This window comes from Nicotiana tabacum, chromosome 6, assembly GCF_000715075.1.
Source record: "Nicotiana tabacum cultivar K326 chromosome 6, ASM71507v2, whole genome shotgun sequence".
Lineage (NCBI taxonomy): Eukaryota > Viridiplantae > Streptophyta > Magnoliopsida > Solanales > Solanaceae > Nicotiana > Nicotiana tabacum.
The window spans coordinates 11,408,691-11,433,293 of record NC_134085.1 but is presented as its reverse complement, the minus strand read 5'-3'; the positions used below and the strand labels follow the sequence as shown (position 1 = coordinate 11,433,293).

The following is a 24,603-nucleotide window of genomic DNA, read 5'->3' as shown; positions in this document are numbered from 1 at the left end:
GACAAAAATTTGCCAAATTCAACAATAACATCTTATGTTCCAATGTGATTTCGTTGTGATCGCTCAAGTTGAATAACCAGCCCAGAGGTATTGCCCTTGAAAGGGTTGGGGTAAGGTAGAGAGGGGTATACAGTAGAGCCCTTGAAAGAGTTGGAGTAAGGTAAAGAGGTGTTGCTCTTGTTGATGGAGATAATTCAAGCCAAATCGAAAAATATAGTTGACTTTGTGTTTTTTATTTTGATGATCCGAATTGTGATTCAACACAAAAGAAGTTAGGGATGATTATTGCACCAATTCAATCGTGGCGAGATAATGGTGAAACTAAAGGTGCTGCAATCAAGTGCAGTTATGGCAGGATCACAGCAGAAGTTCTGAATGACGTGATGCTAGCGCGGTTTTGAACTGGCATGCGATTGCGAGTTCTGTTACTAAGAAATACTTGGTTTAAGAAGTACCTAGAATATATAAAGAGGGTTTGTAATTACACATCTTTTGTAATGTTCTTCTCTTTCATAATGAAAGAACTCTATTTGCTCCGTAGGCTTAGTCAAACCTCGTTAAATGCTTATACTATGCTAGTTAACCATCATTATTCTATTCATTGTTTATTCATATATAGTGGAGGCAAGTGAACAACTTTGTCAACCCAAGCCTTGGACTGCCTCTTAAAGTTGTTTGCAACATCCATTCTTGTGGTTTAGTTACATATTACCTATCCTATTCTGAGGTTCAAAACCCTTTCAACCAGAATATCTCTTCCTAACATATTCAGAATAAGATTCCAAGAATGAAGTAGCATGTAAGAACAAAATAAAAGAAGGCTTTGAATGGAGAGATATGTTTTGCAATATAACTTTGAATTAAAATCAGATACATCCCCTCTACATAATAATCTGGGAAGTCTAGGAAAGAAAATTTTCAATCAAATTGAAGTGCATTTGTTCTCTAAAAACAATGGACTGCAGATGTAAAAACAAAGAAAGAAAAAAAGAATCATCATCAAAATCACAAGCCCGAATACGGACTATGTATTCTCTTCCAAGAATTATGGAAACTTGTGTAGTTTTTATAATTAGAAACTAGTGTAGTCTAAGCTCAAAAACATCTAGTGCCATCCTCAGTATTACCAAACTTCAGCTCAAACTCTGGATGATATTGGAGACAGCTGAATAGGACCCGATAACTGCTGATAGAGTACCTACTATGATAATAAGAACACATACTGAAACATCCATTTAATTTGAATTCACCCAGAAGTTCCATTAAAATGGAAAAGTGCTATCTATCATAAAAAATTTCTACTGTCAAAGCTTGAACTCGAAATCTTTAATTAAGGGTGAATTGATTTGATCAATCGTGTCGCAATCCTTAATTATTCTGCTTTTATATGGCTTTTTGGTACTGTCCCTTCTTGTCTATATTTTCATTAATGTGGTGCTTATGCTTTCCTGAGCCGAGGGTCTATTGGAAACAGCCTCTCTATCCTCACAAGGTAGGGGTAAGGTCTGCGTACACACTACCCTCCCCAGACCCCACGGTGTGGGATAAGACTGGGTATGTTGTTGTTGTTGTAAAGTATAATTAGGTAGTCGAGTTGTCATAAAGAGTAACTGAAGGACTACAAAACAAAGAAGCTTCTGAACCATTTGGGCGACTAACAACTAATCAAGAGAAAAGAGAAGGGGTATGGGCTTGATTATATATCCAGATGCAATCAGATAAAAGTGAGTGCCGAAACTTCTCTATACCTGAAGACGACTTGTTTTTCCCTTCAAGATTCTCAGGAAGCAAACACAAGGTAGTATCAGAGTCTGGAATTAGAGCTTCCATTAGTACAAATTTATGATTGATAAATAGCAACAGAAAACAAACTTAAGAGAAGGCATAGAAGGACTCACCACTAGCATTGTAAGTAAAGATCCAATCAATGCCATCACCAAACCTGCAGGACAAATACAAATGCTTAATGTATGTAATGCTACAAAGAGAAGGAGCGTACATCTAGTTGGAAATGAAATCATCTGAAACATGCAATAACCATAAGTTATAGCAGGACCACTCAGTAGATTAGTTGCATTAGCGATTTACTATTCTGAGGGGTTAATGGGATCAAAAGCCAAATTGCACAGAACGATAACAATAAGTGGAGTTATAGCAGGAAAACTCACCAAAAAAGGGAATAGAAAGACCAACCACTAATGTGGAGAATGCCAATGCAGTTCTAATGAGGATCGGATACACGTGAGATTTGGCGTGCTTTGACGGCAACAATTCCTCCAAACTCATTGCCACGGGAGACAAGGTTAAAGCATATTTTGTGAAAGGATTAACGACCTGCAAAAGAAGGAGACAAGTTATAATTACATCATCTTCAAATGGTAGTAGAAAAACTCGATCAGAAGGTTAGTTTTACTTACAGTTGTCCACACAGCAACCTTAGAAGCTATTAAACCTTTGGGCAAATTTAGAGTAAACTGGGAATCAGCTGAGTCCCCGAACATTAGGTATCCCATCACAGCTGTTCCACCATACAACAGAGTCACCATACCAAAACTGCATCCAAATTAAACCAAAGTTCGCAAAATTACAAGGGAAAACAGGATATAAAAACAAACTCCAGGAATCCGCAGCATCATTTTCTAAAAATCTGGTGAAATAATTACCAGGTCAAGAGGACAGCAGGAAATTGACTACGATCTGCCAGGGATGTATATATATTGGGAAAGACCGCATGCCCAGAGTAACAAAATCCATAAAGTCCAATAGCAACAGGAAGAGTAGATAGGTTAAGTACAGTCCCTTTGCTTTCAAAGCCTACATGATCCACCAAGCCAGCCCAGTACAGGCAAAGAACCACCAAAACAGAAGCAACAACTCCTCCAACTGAAAATTACAGTCATTCATTTTAGAATCATGGTTCAACACTTCAAAAAAAAAGCATGTCGAAAGTTCAGCTAAAATGGTTTCCAAGAATTCTGTGAACTTGTTTGTCGGGAGTACAAGAAATTTATATACATGCACACCAAGTACCCACATATCTGCATTTTTCTTGTAGGACTATGGTACACTGTTTCATGTATCGTCCTCAAACAATTGTATCAGCTTATAGTTTTGGCAGTTCAGTGATGACGCTAGCTCCTGTTGTAGGAAGTTGGTCACTCACCTGAGATATAACTTAGAACGCTGAGGTCGCGCAGCCAAACAGTAGGAAGAACAGCCAGGGTTGCTATCAAAACAAAAAGATGGCGAGCATCTAACTCAAACCCACCCAGACTTAAATGGGCATTTGGAAATATAGCAGACAAGTTATCACCCTCCAAGATTATGTATTCAATACAAGAGAACTGCGAGTGAAGGATAAAAAGATTAGAATGATAAAGCGTAAATACTAAATAATTTAGAAATGAAGCATATATCAAGATGGTGGCAAGACACTTAGATATTAAGAATGCAACTCATACTGTTTGTTAGGAAAAACAAAAAAGAACCCATTTTTAGGTTAGAAGAACTTACGTATAATTCCACATATAAGATTATCTGCATCCACAAAAATACAACAATATAAAAAAGAGTCAGTATCAGGAACCAGAAGTATTTCTAAACGTATATAAGACATAAGCTATTTAGCCAAAAGAATACAATAGAAATATCTAATCTCAGTATTTGTATATGCAACATGTTTCTACTCTAATCAATAATACTACTCGGCTATTTAGCAAATGAAGATCTTAATGGTGTGGAAACATCTCTAAAACAATCAAACGACCTAGATGCAAAATACAGTCAGAACTTGCCACCAGAAATGTTCCTTCAGAATCAAAGACAAATTAAAGTAATGGAACTTACTGATATAAAAATACGTCCGGGTGTACCAAAGGCAGCCTGACCAATGTCAGGGTACGTTTCGAGCCCAGGTTGGCTGTCCAAGCAGGATCTCAGGAGAATGCCAGTATAGAAAGAAAGCACACCAAAAATGAATAATATTGAAAGTCCAGACCATCCACCTTCCTTCATAGCATAAGGAGTAGAAAGGATTCCTACTCCACAGAGAACATTCATGCCTGTACGAAACCAACCAAAGAATGAAAAGGCAGAATAAATTGGATTGGGAAGTAATATCACTCCTAGACCCCCTAATATAAGACCCGATCCTAGAAAGAATGTGCGAAAACTGAAACTTACACATGAAAGTATATATTGAGAGAACTTACCATTTACCACAGCTTGGCCGTAGGAGCTTTGGCGAGACATGGTAATTCCATGTGCATCCTTGGAGGGCTCAGGAATTTTCTTCATAGAAGACTTTCTGGGGTGTATGGGAGGCAGCAAACCATGAGAACTACGTCGGTGAGGTGCTTTTTCTTCTTCTGCTGACGGTATCAGAGGCTTCTGAAGAGAGGGCAATATCTCAGGAGTGTGCCTTCTTATGAGTGATGAGCCCAAGAATGAGCTCCCTAGACGAGATAACGAAGGCGTTCCCAAAAAGTTAAGACTTGGAGATGGTACATTACTGAACATATCCATAGATTGCCTACAAAAATTATTACAATTTGGGACCTTAATTCACAGGCTTACATCAACATTAACTCGCATACTAAGCCGAAATCTAACAATGTGCTTATGAAGTTAATTCTAATGAAATTCAAACAATTCAATGAAAAGGTGAATATATATAAATACCTGTAACTCTGAGGCCAAGCAGAGGCTAAGGAATTAGGTTTGCTCTGCTGGCGATTATTATCGTCATCATTTTCATTCGAGTAATTGGAAAAATCAGATTCATTCCCTTCTTCTTCATTCTCATCTTTTCCCAAATTCTTCTCCTGTTCATCATCCTCTTCCTCACTCTCTATGTAAAAACTCTGTTCTGATATAGAATTCCTCATCTTTTATTTAAATCCCCACAAAAACCTATATACCAAAATGTAACATAGATAAATGAAATCAGAAAATCCAATTAATTAGTTCCAGTTTGCTTTTTCTACATACATACATACATATAACACATGCAATGTGCAAAATCACACACTTGTAATGAATAAATAAAAGACCAATAAATGTAAACACATAGTTATATAAAAAGAAAGGGAAAATGAGTGATAACTCAGAATCAGAAACCAGATTTGAAATTGGGTTGAATTTGAGAAACCAAACAAGGAGAAAATATAACAACTATTTTTAATGTAAAAAGTAATGGATTAATGACAAATAAAAGATGTTGAAAACTTTCAACTTTTTGGAGGAAAGTTGCAAATTCAGATCCGAATTTGCAGATTCGAGAATTATGGAGTTATATCTCTCTCACACAGGGACACACACAATCAAAGAGAAAAAGACATACACAAAACACAACACTTTCTATAAAAGGAAAAATATACAGACATTTCTAGTAGAAAATCAAGAAGATTCAAGAGATATGAATGTCCAAAAAGGAGTAATTATGGGTTTACACGTTGGTGTTCAAAAGCTCCAAATTTTGGCTTTTCAAGATTCAGAAACTTGACTTTCTCTGAGAAAGATGTAAAGCTTTTTTCTTTTCCTCTTTAACAACTAGGAAAAAGTTGAGCTGACACTAGATTTGAAAGTGCGATTTGTACAACTATTTATATTTATACACGTAAAAGTGGGAATGAGAGAGAGGATTTGAGGAAAATGCGTTGATTTGCTGTTTTGAGAAACAATAATGTTTCCAAGTTGGTTTTTGGAAAGTAATTTTAAGTTAAACATGGTCCAGTCACAAACAGCCTCCTGACTACTTGTATTTTTTGTTTTGTTCTTTTTAATATTTATTTGAAAATATGTTTAACAGAAAATATAAAATTATATGGTCGGTTTTATTATATTCATTCTCAAACTTTAATGACATTTCTAATAGTAGTTGCTGTTTCTTTTGCTTCGATTATTTTATTTTCTGGCCGTGATTATGGATTCTTCTATGTCATATTTTCTTTTCTAAACTGTTGCGATAAGTGAAGAAGGCAGAATTTCGCTAAGGGTTCAAAAAAAGAAAAAAAGTTAGTAGAAAATTAGAAGAGATAGCGACCAGTGAGAATTGAACTAGTGATCTCACAAAGGTTTTGAATCCTCTGGACCACTAGGATATGCTTTTGGGCTATGTCAAAGGAATTCAAAATATAATATATAGAGATAAAAAATAGATTTTGCCTTATATGTACAATATAATTTTCTGGCGAAGGGAATCAGGTGAACCACTTCTGCCCTCTAAATCCGCCCCTAGTTGCGATGATAGGTCCACTTATAATATAACTTGTCTTAAATACGATATTGTTTTGAAAATTGAGATGCTTTTCCCTTAAGCATATTTGTAATTATTGACTTGATTGAGTAGGACGGCTTTGATCCGGCGGCTGACTCAAGTGTCACCGGACCGCGCGAATCTCATGGCAACGGTCCAAGAAATTTTGGGCATCCTTTGAAGGTGCAACGTTAAAGTGAGGGGAAAACAACTAGGTGAACCTGTCCAACCTCTTTAACTCATCAGCTAACATCGGGGCTGTCTCCGTGCTGTGTGGCAATAATAGGCCAAACCACCCCAACTAGTAAAACTCCTAGTGTGTAATAACCATGGGCCATCATCTACTCTGGGTATGAGTAGCGGGAGTCTGAACTCCTCCCCATCTGAGAAGCGGTTGATGTTATGGGTGACAAACTGGCCTAAGCCATACTATATATTAAGCCAATGAACACCTATTACACGGCTTACTAATTTTATTTGACATTTGAGTATCTGTTTGTCTATGGTTTGACGCATTCATACAATACAAAGCCACTTCCAACTCACTTAAAAGGATGCTAATTCATTAAAGGGCAGCCCGGTGCACTAAGCTCCCGTTATGTGAGGGGTCTAGGGAAGGGTCAGATTACAAGGGTCTATCGTACGCAGTTTTACCTCGGTAACATGACTGCAACTTTACTAGTTACCAAAACTTCCCTTCAAAGAAAATTCTTTTTAATCTAGAGAGTTCATTTATGCGTAGAAAATCCAAATTCTCTTTCATCATTAGCTAACAAATTAAGTCATTAAGAGAAGTGCGATTTCCTTAAGACTACAGTAGATGTCACTTTGTTTAGTTTGCACGTCTCTCTAATATTTTATTCTTTGCATTCAAAAAAAGAAGTAAATTTCGTTGTTGTCTCAATATTATTCGTAATTACGAGCAAATTTTGTTTTTCAATTTTAAAAGGGGATTCAATTTTATCGGATTCAATAAATAAGACTTTCGTAATATCGAACATTTATATTTTGACGTTTATAGACGCTTTTAAAAATCAATTTATGCATCATTAATAAGTAATACATGTCAAAATTAAAAATTTTACTTTAATAATATCAATTTTTCTTTTATAGTTCATCCATATTTGGAAAACGTACAAATGTAGCATTTTCATGAAAGCGAATCCCATATAATGTTACTCGTTAAAGTATTGTCCTTTTCAAGAGCCAAAAGAGAAATATAGCCACAACTGTTTATCTTAAAATAAACTGAATTTTGAAGACAAGTTAGAAGAGAATGAAAAGCCAGATAAGGAATTCGTTGCCCTTTCATTTGTGGCTTTGGACATTCTCATGACAATTCTATGTGAAAAACCCACTGAATTCTAGCTACATAACAAACAAGTCTCTTTGTATAAATCTCAGCCTCTTAAGTTTCATTTTTTCTTCTTTGGAGAATTCATATGATAATAGCTTTACGAATCCTAATTTTTTTGTACATATCTGACACATCAAATGCACGATTATGATGTAGTTCAAATTTTAGATTATGTAGCAATATAGGTTTTGCGGTCGACCAGAGGTGGACCCAGAATTTGAAGGCACATGAACATTTTGCTTAACCAGTTCCCTGATCGGACTTTTGATCTTAAGAGTTCCAAGTAAATATATGACGATTTCTCATATAAATACATATATATCTAGAATGTTGTGAGGTTAACGGGAGTCAATTACTCAAATGGTCACTCAATTATCCCAAATTATCTTCTAAAGTTACTTTTCTTTCGTTTGTATCAACAAAGTCACTGAACTATATCAATTGCACTCAGAATGTCACTCAACTAGATTTTCCAAATTTTGAATTGCCAACTACCTATTTTACCCTCTAAATTATAAACATTTATCTTCTTTTTATTTTTTTAAACTTTTTAGTATTAACAACAAAAATTCAAAAATTTATTTACACAATTCAGGATGAAAGAAAATAAAGGTTGTAAAATATATATTCGATGCACATAATATAAAAATAATTATTTAAATAAAGATATTTTTATAATATACATTATATATTCTTGAAAATTATGCTCAATTATATTATTATGTTTTTACCAACTTTTCGATGACACAAAGTTATGTCACCGGAAAGCATGAGGACTATTTATATAGGATAAAATATGCTATGTTAAGTCGTGCATGAAATATACATAATATAATTGAGCATAATTTAAATACCTTTATTTAAATAATTATTTTTTATATTACGTTCAAGGAATATATATTTTACAATCTTTATTTTCTTTATTCTAAATTGTATAAATAATTTTTTGAATTTTTGTTGGTAATACTAAAATTATTATTACTAACAAATTATTCTAATTAATTTTTTTTACTATGCTCATTATTTTGTTATTCCAGCATTATATATGCTTAAATATTTTTTATTTTTTAATTTATAAATAATATTCATTTATTTTATTGGTAAGTCCATAATGTAAATTAAAAAGGAAAAAATCATAATATTAAAAAGTTTAAAAATAAATAAAAAGAAGATAAATGTTCATAATTTAGAGGGTTCAATAGGTATTCGACAATCCAAAATTTGGAAAATCTAGTTGAGTGACCTTCTGAGTGCGATAAGCATAGTTTAGTGACTTTGTTGTTACAAACAAAAGAAAAGTGACTTTAGGAGATAATTTGGGATAGTTGAGTGACCATTTGAATAATGGACTCAAGTTAACGGGGTCTGGTGACCCCTCAGCAATTCATACATCGTATGCCTCTATTGACAACCTACACGCTTGGACTTCCCGAATTCGGTAAATAGTCAAACCTCTCTATAACAACCTTGTTTATTCCAATATTTGTTGGCTACTATAGTGAAGTATTGTTATAAAGGACATATATTATAACATAAAATAAAAATCGATTCGAAAAAAATTGACTTTTATAGTGAATGATTGTTATATAAGGATGCTGTTATAAACATGTCTAACTGTATTAGGTAAGTTTCTTAATACACATGTAACAATGTATTTAGTATTCGAAGGCATATTGACTTTTTCTTTTTTCTGTATATATAGAAAATAATAAAATAAAATGGTATGAAAATATCATGTAACATATGTACAAATCGTTAACACAAAATTCATATGAATTTCTCCGATAAAATTTCAATTGTTAGTAAAAGTTAAAGGTGAATATTCATGTTAGCTTCTAATTCCCAACCACTATAAGACTAGAAATATCCTCTCTCTCTCTCTCCGAACCCCTCTCTCCGAACCTCAGTGCCAATGGTAACATAAGAGCTCAACAGCGACTAGTTCAGTCGCCGATGACCATTCCCCGCCCAGGTAAGTCCACGCGCCCCCCTCTCCTCCCCATCATCCAACGGCCCTCTCTCTCTCCGCCCATCTCTCTCACCCCGCCTCTCCTTCTTCCCCGTTTTGTCTTCTCCCCTCTTACTCCGGCGAGACACGGATCAGTAGCCGGAGAGCGGGGACAACCACAGTCAGGTTTAAGGCCCGGTTTCGTTGTCGTGGTGACACACAAACCAGACTTGTCTTCAAGCAAGAGGTGCGGATTCTTTTCCGGCGAGGTCAATCTATTTTCAAGTGGGTACAGATTTCCGACAGGTCTCATAAATCCCGGCGACTCCCGAACAGCTTTCCGATACGATGCAACAGGACTTGCCTGACAGTATCAGTTTAGACCGGTGGCTTGGGGCAGTGAGGACGGGCACGTGCAAACAGTGAAGAACAACTCGAGTATCAGTAAGGAACGACAGGAGCTGGACGGGAACGAGCTAGGTGGACGCAATACAGTCGAGTCTACTAAGACAATTCCCAGGTTATACTCACGGGAATTGGTACCTCCCGTTTGCCTATTTCCTTCTATTGTGTTAGTACAATTGTTGTCCTTTTAGTTCTTATTAGTTTAGTCACTGTATTAGGGCACCTCTAGTGACATCTTGTCTTATTCTAGATTGTTCTGTGGTATCTGTTAGAGATTACCCCTAGTTCGCCGTAGCTATAGTGGCTGCAGTCTGGGATGGTCAAGTGAGTTCATGTCCTCGGGGTGTGCGGGGGTGGGTTGGGAGGTAGAGTGGGGGCTATGAGGTGGGTTGGGATGCAAGGGAGGTAAAGGGAACAATGGTGTCCATCGATTGAGAATTGGGTCATGGAACGTAGGTTCATTGACAGGCAAATCTATAGAGCTGGCGAAGATCCTCAAGAAGAGGAGGGTCAATATAGCGTGTGTCCAGGAGACAAGGTGGGCAGGGTCGAGAGCGAGGGACGCAGATGGGTATAAACTTTGGAACTCTGGAACCCAGAAGGGTAAGAATGGAGTGGGTATATTGGTGAATAGGGAACTTAAAAAGTATGTTGTTGAGGTTAGACGAGTGAATGATAGATTGATGAGTATTAAGTTGGTGGTTGGTCAGTGCACCATAAACGTCGTTAGTGCCTATGCGCCTCATATGGGCCTCGATGAGGAGGTTAAACGACGCTTTTGGGAGGGGTTGGATGAGATTATTCATCAGGTACCACCTAATGAGAAGTTATTCATAGGAGGGGACTTCAATGGCCATATTGGGTCGAACGCAGGTGTGTATGAGAAAGTGCATGGAGGCTTTGGTTTTGGGGAGAGGAACGAAGGAGGAACCTCATTACTGGACTTCACTAAGGCTTTTGGGTTGGTGGTTGCTAACTCTTGCTTTCCGAAGAGGGAGGGGAATTTGGTTACTTTTCAAAATGCAGTGGCGAAGACTCAAATTGGTTATCTCCTCCTCAGGAGGCGCGGCAGAGGCTTGTGCAAGGATTGCAAGGTGATTCCAGGTAAGATACTTGTGACGCGACATAGGCTATTGGTGATGGACGTTGGTATTATGGTGAAGAGGAGGAAAATGTCGGGTCGAGGAAGACCGAGAATCAGGTGGGGAGCCTTAACTAAGGAAAAAGCTCAAGAGTTGGAAGGGCGGTTGTCGGTTTTGGGAGCTTGGAGGAGTAGTGGTGAAGCGAACTCTATGTGGTCAACGACAACAAACTATATAAGAGAGGCTGCGAGAGAGGTGTTAGGGGTCTCAACGGGTGTCACTGGCAGGCACAAAGGAGAATAGTGGTGGAATGAAGTGGTACAAGGTAAAGTGAAATCCAAAAAGAAGGTGTACCGGGCGTTAGGAGGGAGCATAGGCGAGGGGGAGAGGCGAGCGTGCATGGAGAGGTATAAGGTAGCTTGGAAGGAAGCGAAGATGGCGGTCACGGAGTCTAAGACTGCGGCTTATAGTCGTATGTACGAGGAACTAGGGGAAAAATGAGGGGAGAATAAGTTATTTAGGCTGGCCAAGCTGACAGAGAGGAAAGCTCGAGATTTAGACCGAGTGAGATACATCAAGGACAATGGTGGGAGAGTATTAATGGAAGATTCCCGGATTAAGAGGAGATGACAGACTTACTTTCAGGATCTTCTTAATGAAGTAGGGGATCGGGATCTTGTGCTCGGTGAATTGGAGCATTCCGAGAGTCACGCTGACTCTGGGTACTGCAGGCGCATCAAGGTTGAGTAGGTCGTGAGAGCTATGAGTAATATGAGTAGGGGCAAAGCGACCGGGCCTGACGAGATTCCGGTGGAATTTTGAAAGTGTGTGGGGAAAACAGGTTTGGAGTGGTTGACTAGGTTGTTGAATGTTATTTTTAAGGCGAAGAGGATGCCAGATGAGTGGAGGTGGAGTACGGTGGTCCCACTGTATAAGAACAAAAGTGATATCCAGAGCTGTAACAATTATAGGGGTATCAAATTACTAAGTCATACTATGAAAGTATGGGAAAGGGTAGTTGAAGCAAGGTTGAAGATGACGGTATCCGTCTCCGACAACCAATTTGGTTTCATACCGGGTCGTTCTACTACCAAAGCTATACACCTTATTAGGAGGTTGGTTGAACAATACAGAGATAAGAAGAAAGATCTGCACATGGTGTTTATTGACCTAGAAAAAGCGTATGACAAGGTTCCTAGAGAAGTTTTCTGGAGAAGCTTGAAGGCAAAAGACATGTCGGTTCCCTATATTATGGCGATTAAGGACATATATGATGGGGAAAAGACTCGGTTTAGGAAGGTAGGAGGCGACTCTGAGGATTTTCCGGTTGTTATGGGGTTACACCAAGGTTCTGCGCTCAGTCCGTTCCTATTCGCCCTGGTGATGGATGCGTTAACACATCACATTCAAGGGGATGTGCCATGGTGCATGCTATTCGCTGATGACATAGTTCTAATTGATGAGACGCGAACCGGTGTTAGCGAGAAGCTGGAGGTTTGGAGACAAGCTCTTGAATCTAAGGGTTTCAAGCTTAGCAGGACAAAGACGGAATACCTGGAGTGTAATTTCAGCGTTGAGAAGAGGGAAGTGGGCGTGCATGTGAGGCTTGAATCGCAGGTCATCCAAAGTAGAGACAACTTCAAGTACCTTGGGTCGGTTATCCAGGGGGGAGGGGAGATCGACGAGGATGTTACGCACCGTATCGGGGTAGGATGGATGAAGTGGAGGTTAGCATCTAGAGTATTGTGTGATAAAAGAGTGCCACTAACACTCAAAGGTAAGTTCTATAAAGCGGTGGTTAGGCCGGCCATGATGTATGGGACTGAGTGTTGGCCGGTTAAGAAATCACATATCCAGAAGATGAAGGTAGCATAAATGATGATGTTGAGGTGGTTGTGCGGGCATAGTAGGATGGATAAGATTAGGAATGATGATATTCGAGAGAAGGTGTGCGTGGCTCCCATTGATGACAAGATGCGGGAAGCAAGGCTCAGGTGGTTCGGGCACGTTCAGAGGAGAAGCCCAGATGCTCCGGTAAGGAGGTGTGAACGACTGGTTGTGGAGGGATCGAGAAGAGGTAGAGGGCAGCCTAAGAAGTATTGGGGGGAGGTGATTACGCAGGATATGGCGATGCTTCAGATTTCCGAGGACATGGCACTTGATAGGAATATGTGGAGGTCGAATATTAAGGTTGTAGGCTAGGAGGTAGCTGAGTATTGTCTTATGTCATAACTTTGGGGGACTAGTTTGGTAAGGATACTATTTTGCTTTTGCTTGGTATCATGCCTCTTGATTTCATATTGTTCTTATATATATGTATGTATTTCTTTCATATTGTTCTGTGGTGTTACTAATATTATTTTCTTTTGTTCTTTTGTCCTTTTGTCTTATTGAACCGAGGGTCTTTCGGTTGTTGTTGTTGTTGTTATAAGACTAGAAATATGCGATGCTCATCCAGAAAGGAAGGAAGGAGACATGACACATCAATTTATCGTGGAAAGTCTTGTTCACCCGAATTTCGTCATTTAAGTTTCTTTTAGGACAAATACATGGACAACCCATTAAATTTGACCCAATTTTTTATTTTGGTACTTTAACTCGGCCTTGTTCCATTTTGATCCTCTAACCCTATTTTTTTTGTTCCACTTTAACACAAAAGCTGACTAGAGTCCATGTGTGATTTGCCTCACCCTTGTAGGCGCGTGAGAGCCATTTTTAAGCCAAATTTCATACTCCAAATGTAGAGGCAGATCTAGAATTTAAATCCTATGGATTCAATTTTAATATTTTTAACGTTGAACCCATTATATTTTTAAAGTTATGAGTTTATATCTATTTTTTTTACAATTTTAATTATTTTTTACGTACAAATGTTTACTCAGCGTTGAAAGTTATGGGTTCAGTTGAACCCGTAGTTATTACTGAAAATATATATAAAAAATATTTTTTCCACGGTAGGTGGCAGAAAAAACAAAAAAAATAATAATTTAAAATTACAAAAAAAAAATTGCGGGAGGGGTGGGGGGGAATAGGGTGGGGGTGGGGGTAGCAGCTGGGTATTTGTCTGCGCTGCATTTTTACCTAGGATAAAAGTTTTTGTGTCAAAGTGGAAAAAAGAACCGAGTATATTTTTAAATGTTATAGGTTTTTATATATATATTATAATTTTAATGAATTTTTACATACAAATTTTTACTCTGCGTCGAAAGTTATGGGTTCAGTTGAACCCGTAGTTATTACTGAAAATATATATATAATAACATTTTCCCCGGGATGTGGGCAGTAAAAACGAAAATAATAATAATTTGAATTTACAAAAAAAAGTAAATTCTTTTGCGGAGGTGGGGGTGGGGGTAACAACTGGGTATTTTCACGCGCTGCATTTTTACCAGGGAGAAAATGTTTTGTGTCCAAGTGGAACAAAAAAAATGGGATTGGAAGGCCAAAATGGAATAAAGCTGAGTTAAAGTACCAAAATAAAAAATTGGGCTAAGTTTAATGGTCTGTATATGTATTTGGAATTCTTTTTAATGCACCTTTGCCAAAAGAGTTATTGTGGGAAAAATATTTTTTTTTCTAATGAAAGGAGAGACTTTATATAAAACATAGGAGTTTAGTTATTACATAACATAGGGATAGACCATATAGCGGGTTTTCCCAATTTGTCTTTATTAAAAACTTGTAAAATAAAGTCTGGAGGTGTTTCCCACTACATAGTGGTATCTCCTTTCGTTGTTGTTTGTAGCTTGGTGCTTCCATACTTTGCCAGAGTGTCAGCTACAAAGTTGCTTTCCCGATATATATGAATTATTTCTTCCACTCCAACAACATCAAGAAGAAAACTGTAATCTTGAAGAAGATGTGAGTAGCATGGTTGTTCCTCTTTAAATAAGTTACATAATACTTGTGAATCTGTTCGTATTATAGTGGAAAAGAGATTTTTTGTGAAGAAGAGTTCTAATCCTGCTAGTGCCTGTTAACAACATTAATGGAGGTGAAATCGGGCAGATTTAATCTAGGGTTTGAGAGTAAGAGAGAATGAGCTTTTGATATTATTCATGAACTGAAAGAATGAAAATATGAGCCGTCTCTTTAGAAATGAGAAGCCCAAACAATATATATACATGACCCGACTTTCCCTCTAACCCAACTCGGTGAATATAATTACAAAGAAGGAAAAATGGGCTTAACCCAATACAAATAATAACAAAACAAAAAATGGGCCTAACAATAATCAGGAGTGAGTGGTATATTTCTAACACACTCTCCTCAAGTTGGAGGGTGACAAAACCTCCAACTTGGAAAGGAAACCATGATGAGAAGCACCACCTAGAGTCTTAGTGAAAATATCAGCCAACTGAGAAGACGAAGAGGTATGCAGCAGATGAATAAGACCTTCAGCAAGTTTGACCCGCACCAAATGGAAGCCAAGTTCAATATGCTTCGTTCGTTCATGAAAAACTGGGTTCTTAGCAATATGGATAGCATCCTGAGAATCAAAAAATAAAGGAATAGGCGAAGTAGAATGCAAACCCAAATCAGATAACAAACAAGACAGCCAAGCCAGCTCAGCCACAACTTTGCTCATAGCCCTGTATTCAGCTTCAGCGGAAGACATGGAAACAATAGGCTGCTTTTTAGATTTCCAAACCACAAGACCGCCACCCAAAAAACACACAATAACCACTCACAAACCACCTAGTGTCAAAACAGGCAGCCCAATCACTATCATAATAAGCAGCGAGAGACAAATCAGAGGAGTTGTTGAAGAAAATCCCACAATTAGAGGTGCCCTTCAGGTATCTTAACACATAGCTTGCATACGGGGAAGGCAAGGGGATTGTATAAACTGATTAAGATGTTGAACAGCAAAACAAATATCAGGCCAAGTGTGAGTAAGAAAATTCAACTTCCCAATAAGAGACTTGTAAACATCAGGCTTGGGTAAGGGATCACCCTCATGAGCTTTAAGTTTGGCAGACAACTCAAGAGGACAAAGGACAGGAGAGACATCTAAGTAGTAAAAATCAACCAATTGATCAAGAATAAACTTCCTCTGATGAAAGAAAACCCTAGAATCTAAATAATAAACCTCAATGCCCAGGATGCAAAGGCATGACAAACCATGAGCCATTGGCTTCCAAAGCCTCAATTTCCTGCCTCATAGCCCCTTCCATTCAGGGACAGGGGCAGCTTGGGAGTAAGACTGGGGTCAAAGATAGAAAGAGCACCAACATCTGATAAGGAAGCAGCAGGCCTAAAACGAGTAGGGAAAGAACAAACATAGTTCTGGAGGTAGCTAGGGGGATTGTGAGGTCTAGAGGACTTCATGACAAGGGGAGGATAAGTGGAGGGAGTAGGAGAAGAAGAAGGAAAAGTAGCACAAGAGAGAGAAGAGGAATAAGGAGAAATATCACTAGGAGTAAGTGAAGGTGAAGGAGAAGATGAGGAAAAAATCTCATCACTTGTCTCACCAGCAGAAGAAAAGGAAGGAGCTGCAGAAGGAAAGACATCAACAGGAGAGTACTGGGAAGGAAAAATAGTAGAGGGAGTAGAGAAAGGCTGGGGAAAAGGAAATATGGTCTCATGGAAAATAACATCTCTGGAAACAAATGAAGATTTGGAAGTAAGATTATACAACTTATAGCCCTTTTTAGCAAAGGGGTAGCCTAAAAAAACACATGGGACAGACCTAGCCCCAAACTTGTCCCTATGGACCTTAGGAACAGTGGCATAACATAGACATCCAAAAGATCTCAGATGGCTATAGTAAGGAGGCTTCCCATAGAGTAGTTCAAAAGAGCTTTTGTGATTGAGAAGTGGTGAAGGGAACCTGTTGATAAGATAAGTGGCAGTAAGAATGCAATCACCCTATAAAGAAGTAGGCAAGCTGGATTGAAAGAGCAAAGCTCTTGCAGTTTCAAGTAAGTGTCTATGTTTCCTTTCAACTACACCATTTTATTGAGGAGTGTGTGGACAAGAAGTGTGGTGGATGATGCGTTTCTTAACAAATAATTTGGAACCAGAAGTAGAGTAGCCTAACTCTAAAGCATTATCACTCATAACAGTTTGAACCTTAAAATCAAAGTGGGTATCTACCATGGCTATGAAAGCCTTAAGGAGGTCAAAAACATTGCTTTCGGAACCAAGAAGATGGGTCCATGTAGCCCTAGTATAGTCATCAACTATAGTGAGGAAGTACCTAGCACCACCTGATGTGGGGGAAATGGTAAGGACCTCAAGTATAAATATGAATTAGTTGAAATGGGAGGAAGATTGAATGGAACTATCAAGGAAAGGTAACCTAGTTTGTCTGGCCAAGGGACATATAGAACAAGGGAAGGATTGCTTAGGAGAAAGGCAAGAGCTAATATCAGAAATAAGTTTCATCTTAGAAAAAGGTATATGGCCTAGTCTAAAATGCCAAAGAACATCCATTTTATTACTAGTGGAATGAGATGAACTACAAATAGGATCAACAGGAAAAACAGAATCAAGTGAACACACATCAATAACAGGAAAAGAAACAACAGAATGAGATAAACATGACATGGATGTTGACTGAGAAATGTCCAGCTTCTATAACCCTTTTGTCCAGTTTACCAAGAACCAGTGGATTCTTCAAAGAAGGGCCCTGTAAGACATACAAAGCCTTAGAAAACTGAGAAATGCCATCAAATTGTGCCACTAGCTGATAGATAGAAATAAGGTTATACTGGAAAGTTGAAACATAGAGGACATTGTGAAGAGTGAAATTGGAAAACAAAGTCAAAGATCCAATAAATGTACCCTTAACTTTATATCCATTAGGAAGAGATACAAGGCAAGGAATAGTAAAAGGTTGTAGATTAAAGAGAAGAGACTTTTGAGAAGTCATATGATCAGATGCCCTAGAGTCAAGAATCCAAGCTGAACTATCCATTTGTGAAAACAAAACAGGTTTAAGTAACACACTGTGAGTAGCAATCCTACCAGCAAAATGAGCAGAGGCCATGAGAGAATGAGAAGGATCTGGGCTGACATGAGACTGTTGTAGAAGCAGCATCAGTTGAGAAAATTGCTGCTTGGTTAGCCTTGGCACTCCAGAGTACTGATCAGATGCATTATTTGCAAGTACAGTACTAGGACTAGGACTAGAAGAGACTGAGGCAGAGGAGGTCTCAATAACAGCATTGACAGATGCTCTTCGAGGTGCAACATTTTTGGTGAATTTGAAATTGGATGGAAAGTCATGCATCTTGTAGCACTTTTCAATGCTATGTCCAGATTTTTTGCAGTATTTGCAAATAAGAGACTTTGATGATTCAAAATTCACCCGAGGTGCATAAGCAAGTTTAGAAGTACCAACATTAAAAGAAGAAGATCCTGAGGTAAATTGAGAGGTAAAGGACACTTGTCTCTGTTTCTCATCACTTAAGGGAATGTTGTATACAATATCAATAGAGGGGAGGGGCTTTAGCATAATGATGTTGCTGCGCACCTGAACATATATATTATTCAACCCCATCAAAAATTGGTAAACACGTTGCTCCTCGTCTACCTTGACACCACTACCACCACAAGTACACTTACTCTCAGAAATAGAAGCTAACTCATCCCAGAGTAGCTTTATTTTGTTGAAATAGGAGGCAATGCCAAGAGCACCTTGAGAAATGTGAGCTAATTCCTTCTTTAGCTCAAAAACTCTAGCCCCAACAGCCTGCCCATACCTAGTCTCTAATTCCGTCCAAATATCCTTGGCATATTCAGAATACACGACTGTGCGATGGAATTTTTTAGTGACATAGTTGGAAATCCATGCAACAACTAAGTCATTGCATCTCTACCACTGTCGCATGAGAGGAGATCCCTCAGGAGGTTTCTCAACAGTCCCATGGATGAAATCCATCTTATTTCTAACGGAAAGTGCAACCAACACGGATCGTCACCAACTCCCATAACAAGTCCCATAAAAGGGCTCAGAGACTAAAGAGCTCCCCAACAAATCAGAAGGGTGAACATATAGAGGATAACACGGGTGAGTATAATCATCATGATGGAAAGGAAGATGGGTGTGTGTTGGTGTAGTATCACTTGTAGTGTCAAAAATAGATGAAGGCGAAGATGCAACATTTATTGGCATTATAACCAAAAAAAATATAATGCTAAAAATAGTAATCCTAATGAAGAATCACATGACAGTAGGAGAAAATGAAAGAGAATACCAACTCTTCTCGCAACCGGAGAAGGTACGACCTTGAAATCGAAACAAAATCACCAACAAACCCTAACACATGCTGTTTGGACCATGATGCGCAGAGTTGAATCAATAATTAGTGAAGAAGCAGTAATCATCGTGTTGTGCAGAAGAAAAGACCACAATATGGCTCGACCAGTAAAATATCCGTCGATTTTGTCAGTTTCGTCGAAGATCGTGATAGTGATGAATCCGACGAGGGTAACCTCGGAAGGAAGAGAAACACCGAATCTAGGAGATTCCGGGCTCTAATACCATGTTAACAGTAGTAATGGAGGTGAAATCGGGCAGATTTAATCTAGGCTTTGAGAGTAAGAGAGAAGGAGCTTTTGATATTATTCATGAACTGAAAGAATGAAAATATGATCTGTCTCTTTACAAATGAGAAGCCCAAACAATATATATACCTGACCCGACTTTCCCTTTAACCCAACTCGGTTAATATAATTACAAAGAAGGAAAAATGGGCTTAGCCCAATACAAATTATAACAAAATAAAAAATGGGCCTAACACTAATCAGGAGTGGGTGATATATTTCTAACAGTGCCAGTATTTCATATGAACATTGGAAATAGTTGTTTGAAAAATGGTGTCATCGAAGTAAACATTTGGAAATACATATAATGTCATAGGTAGGGGGAGCTAGGTTAAGAGAGTTCAATTGAATTCCTTGAATTATACTGCACAAGAGGATAACAATGAATATTTATTCTATGTTAACTCTTTCTTCTTCTATTTTTCACAAAATCGCCCTAGGGATTTCGACTTTTCAATAAAGCTATGGGAACTGATCAACGAGAAAGAGGCCATTTCCTCTCTTTTCTAGCTAGCTCCTCAAGAAAGACGGCTAGAAACTTCCTTTTAATGGGACGAAGGACAAACTTCCTCCTTTTAAATACTTCCATCAACCACTAACTAAACCAATATATATTGTAATCCAACAACCGCCTAATTTTTTTTTTTTGGTTTCCCATTCATGTCCGATGATCACATCGGAGGCCCATTTAATTCAGATTCACACCACGTAAGACTTATTAAAAAAGTAAATGTGATTAAGGATGGAGGGATCCCATCCATTCCACCATGCTCTTGATAGTGCCACTTAAATACTCCCTCTATTTAAGAAAAATGAACCTATTACTATTTGGGGAATCAAACAAGTTTTATATATATATATATATATATATAAGATTCATAAAGAAAATTAGTTAATTTGACCCTAGCTTAGCTCGTACTTCACGATTCAAACAAATTGAAACAAATACTAAATAAAATGTGGCAACATAATTCCAGTTTCCTTTACCGGGGGCGCTGCAAGGCAACGACAGTCCTCTTCTGATCCAATGTCCAACATGTGGGGATGTACATATGTAGTTAATATATTACTAAAATTTAGTGATGTATAATTGTCAATTAATAAACTGCTCCTATTATTCTCTGTCTAATAAGGCAATACCATGTTACCTGTCATGGCAAACACAGCTTCTGTCCCTCTCCATATGTTATAAAGGTTGAGATTTGGAAGTATATATCAAGATAATAATTTTAATAAAGTAATGTCTTAAATAGTTGAAACAATTTCCCAGATCTTGTAACCTATTATTTAGATATTAAAAGTAATTTAAGTATTTTGGATAACTATTTTCTTTATCGATTCTTCGCATATGCTGTGTTATGTTATCTACATTCTCCAATCACATTTGACACAATGAGAGGAAAAAGTACAATAATAGATGATATCATATTCCATAAAAAAAGATGATATAATATTGAGCTAAAAGAATATGAATAGCTTTTCGGAGATAAATATACTTCTGAGAAATAGTAGTTATTTGTGTTTCCAATTGTTTTTTCTAAAATTAAAATTTCTAGTTTTCAATCAAAAAACAATTCCCAAGCTATTGTTTGATTGCTGGAAATATTTTTACTGATATATGAATAAATAAAAGCTCCTTTAGTTTTGTTTTTTCAAATTGACAAATTTGCAATTAAAAAAAAATTGCTGATCCGAGCAGGCATATATCCTTATGTTTATATCATTCCACCTGTAACATTATCGTCTTTGAATTAAGCACAAACGTTTGTAGAACTTAAAAGGTTTAAAATTTACTTTTCTATAAAGCCAAAATATTTTTGTGTTTATCGATAGGAAATTTACTTTTTATTCTTTAATATGAAAGATAACGCCCTCACTACAATTTTCAATCAGTTTACCCTTTGTTTATCTTTCTGTTTAGTTTCGTTCTGTTTTTCGGCTTTCTTGCTGCTACTAATTTGCGTTTGATCACTTCCCGGTAAGATCAGTTTACACTGTATTATTTTTATTATCTCTGTGCTCTTCTCTTTCTATGTGGTAGCTTCTGAATTTCTGTTTTAGCCTCTGCTGGTAGGTGTTTGAGAAAATTATTCAACAAATTAGGCTTTTCAAAATTAGCAAAAAATTACGTTGAACTACTAAAAATTAAAATTTTGGAGGAGAAAAAACGAAGATAAAAAATATGAAGAAAGACTAAAATTGCAGAAGGAAAATGATAAAATAATTTGTAGGAGCCTTTGATTAAGTGATACAGTGCATTTGGACTGATGTTCCGGCTTACCTATAGAGCAAATAAGTTTGCTTTTCAAATTTCCATAATTAGTTAAATTTAACTACTTTATGTTGGTCTATTTCCATCTCCCTGTAATTTGTTTTGCTTCTTCAAGTTTGCCCACAAGTTTAATTGGTACAAATCCTTGACAAGTCTCACTTACCTTAAATCATCCGAAGTTTTGTCCTCTCTTGAATCTTCATACTTTTTCTTCAAGTTGTTCCCGAAAGAAATTTCAGAAGATATGATATTATAGTTGGTGATAATTTAGAAACATACAATAAAGGAAAACGGAGCAAAAGTTTAGCACTAAATGAGATGCATCTGTTGAAACCTTTTAAACTACTTTATATTGGAGAAATTCTTTTACATGGTGATTTCCACTAAAATGGATACCTTCGGAACCTAACATATATAAATTAAATACTGATGCAGCACATTCATAACACACTAATAAAAATGGTATTGGCTGAATAATTAGGGATCATGAAGAAAATTGGATACTGGGCTTCTTAGGTACAGTACTCTCTCAAGCGTCTATTAACACAAAAATACTTGCTCTATTACAGGGACTTATGTTGGCGGTACAACACAATTTAACACCAATTCAAGTGGAAATTGACGCTAAAGAGGTACTTAGCCTACTCCAGAATAATAATATACTACATGCTAATCTACTAAATGATTGCAGGCACCTACTGAGACAACTACATGATCCGTCAGTAAGCCATGCGTACAGAGAGCAGAATAGATTAGCAGATCGACTAGCAAATGCAGGAAGCTTTTTGAATGGAGACTCTACTATGCAGACTTTTGCTGAACACCCACTTTTTGTTAGTAAGATATCGGATGAGGACAAACTTGGTGTATCTATTACACGCTTGCTACCGCATTGTATATATGACTTGCAAGTACAACCTGCAGTGTATGAAACTAGAAGTTATGTCAGTAGTCACAATATTTTGGGATGTTGTACTAGTAACTTGTTTGCTAAAATTACAAATAATATAACTAATAGTAGTAACGATTTACCTTATGTAGTGCAACCTGAGCACGAAAACCTCTGTACGCATATGTTTGTTTAATAGAATATCTATCTTTATACAAAAAAAAGAAGATTGAGTTTTGATTGAATTCCACATGTCGAGTATGACATTATTGCACATGCCCCATGATAGTGATACGTCGTTTCCATTTTGTTAATTGTGTCTCTATATCAACTATAAAAAAATATATGCAATTTATCAATAGCAATGTTTTAAAAGGCGGGGGAGTGATGCTAGGCGTTTTACCTCTGACGAGGCAAGACGTAAGCCCTGAGACATGGGGCGTAAGTCCCACGGATCTTTAAATTTTACTAATTTCAATAATTTGAAGATAATATAAAATAAAAAATAATTATAAAAATTACAAAATTATAGCAAATAATCTATTTAAAATATTTATAAATTATAATTCAACTATGAATAATACGAAAAGTATGACATATATCGTAATATGCAATTTAGCTGCAATGTCGTTACAACTCAAACATTAAAAGTAATGTATTCGATGCGAAATCTTATATGTATCTCTTAAGGAGTAACGAATCTTGAAAAAAATTCGATATTATAATTTGATATTTTTTAAAATACTCCTTTTTTGTAATATGCTTTCTATTTGAAAGAAAATTTATATAAAAATATTAAACATCATTTATTTTTAAGTTTCAACAAGTTAATAAAGTGACACATAATTCACCATACTATACCGTGATAACTAATTATTTGTAAATAGTTACTAGCTAATACTGGGTTATTAAATTAATAAATATTGTACCTCACAAACGTAAAAAAAAAATATTTAGGAAAATAATTATAAAAAAAGGTGTGGACTATTATATAATAAAGACATAACAAAAGTTAATAAATAAATACTTTTAAATGAAAGATTTATTTAAAATTTACTATCATAGCCGTCTTAGTGGATAACGTGTAATAATTTTTATTTTAATCATGACATAAACTACTCTCAAATTAATGATTAACGATTAAGAAAAAAGTAATTTTGAATAGTCAACGATTTATTAAGAAAATTTGAGGATTTAAAAGGGGGAAGTGCATGGTTAACCACTAATAACATATGTATTTACTTTTAAGCCACTGTTTAAAATGTCTTTAGTCTTTAGCCACTGCTTTAATAAACTTTAACTGTCCGGACGAAAATACCCTTCTGCTCATATCCTTAACTTTTGAACTTAACTTCAGGACTATATGTCCTTAACTTTTGAACTTGTAACTCTAAGTTCAGGACTTCGGGACTACATGTCCTTAACTTTTGAACTTGAAACTCTAAGTTCAGGACCACATGTCCTTAACTTTTGAACTTAACTTCAAGACTACATATCCTTAACTTTTGAACTTGTAACTGTAAGTTCAGGACCAAGTATCCTTAACTTTTGAGCTTGTTAGTCTAAGTTTAAGACCTATTGTCCTTAACTTTTGAGCTACTTAGCCTAAGTTTAGGACCTATTGTCCTTAACTTTTGAGCTTGTTAGTCTAAGTCCAGAACCTCAAGACCTATTGTCCTTAACTTTTGAACTTGTAACTGTAAGTTCAGGACCTATTATCCTTAACTTTTGGGCTTCTTAGCCTAAGTTCAGGATCTATTGTCCTTAACTTTTGAGCTTGTTAGTCTAAGTATTGTCCTTAACTTTTGAACTTGTAACTGTAAGTTAAGGACCCATTGTCC

The 24,603-nt window shown here is 36.8% G+C and overlaps 1 protein-coding gene across 3 annotated transcripts; it reads right to left on the bottom strand.

Annotated features, from left to right (window-relative positions):
* Positions 1-822: 822 nt before the first annotated feature.
* Positions 823-5,691, bottom strand: LOC107820479 (amino acid transporter AVT1C). Of its 3 annotated transcripts, none has more exons than XM_075254553.1 (12): positions 5,451-5,691; positions 4,681-4,911; positions 4,212-4,531; positions 3,847-4,061; positions 3,514-3,537; positions 3,164-3,344; positions 2,664-2,883; positions 2,418-2,553; positions 2,169-2,334; positions 1,899-1,942; positions 1,739-1,811; positions 823-1,222 (listed from the first exon to the last, which is right to left on the bottom strand). In XM_075254553.1, exons 2-11 carry the CDS (start codon positions 4,884-4,886, stop codon positions 1,743-1,745), a joined length of 1,581 nt encoding a protein of 526 aa, XP_075110654.1. In that variant the 5' UTR covers positions 4,887-4,911; positions 5,451-5,691; the 3' UTR covers positions 823-1,222; positions 1,739-1,742. The 3 variants fall into 3 exon arrangements, with proteins under 3 accessions (XP_075110654.1, XP_075110652.1, XP_075110653.1); XM_075254551.1 differs by having other exon boundaries at positions 1,749-1,811; XM_075254552.1 differs by having other exon boundaries at positions 1,749-1,811; positions 5,383-5,501.
* Between the last annotated feature and the right edge of the window lie 18,912 nt (positions 5,692-24,603).

Coding starts and splice junctions, on each gene's coding strand:
- LOC107820479 (XM_075254551.1), bottom strand. CDS start 4,886: ATGAGGAATTCTATATCAGAACAGAGTTTTTACATAGAGAGTGAGGAA. Junction 3,345..3,513: donor TCTTATATGTGGAATTATAC/GTAAGTTCTTCT, acceptor CTTCACTCGCAG/TTCTCTTGTATTGAATACAT. Junction 1,943..2,168: donor TCTTTCTATTCCCTTTTTTG/GTGAGTTTTCCT, acceptor TTTGTCCTGCAG/GTTTGGTGATGGCATTGATT.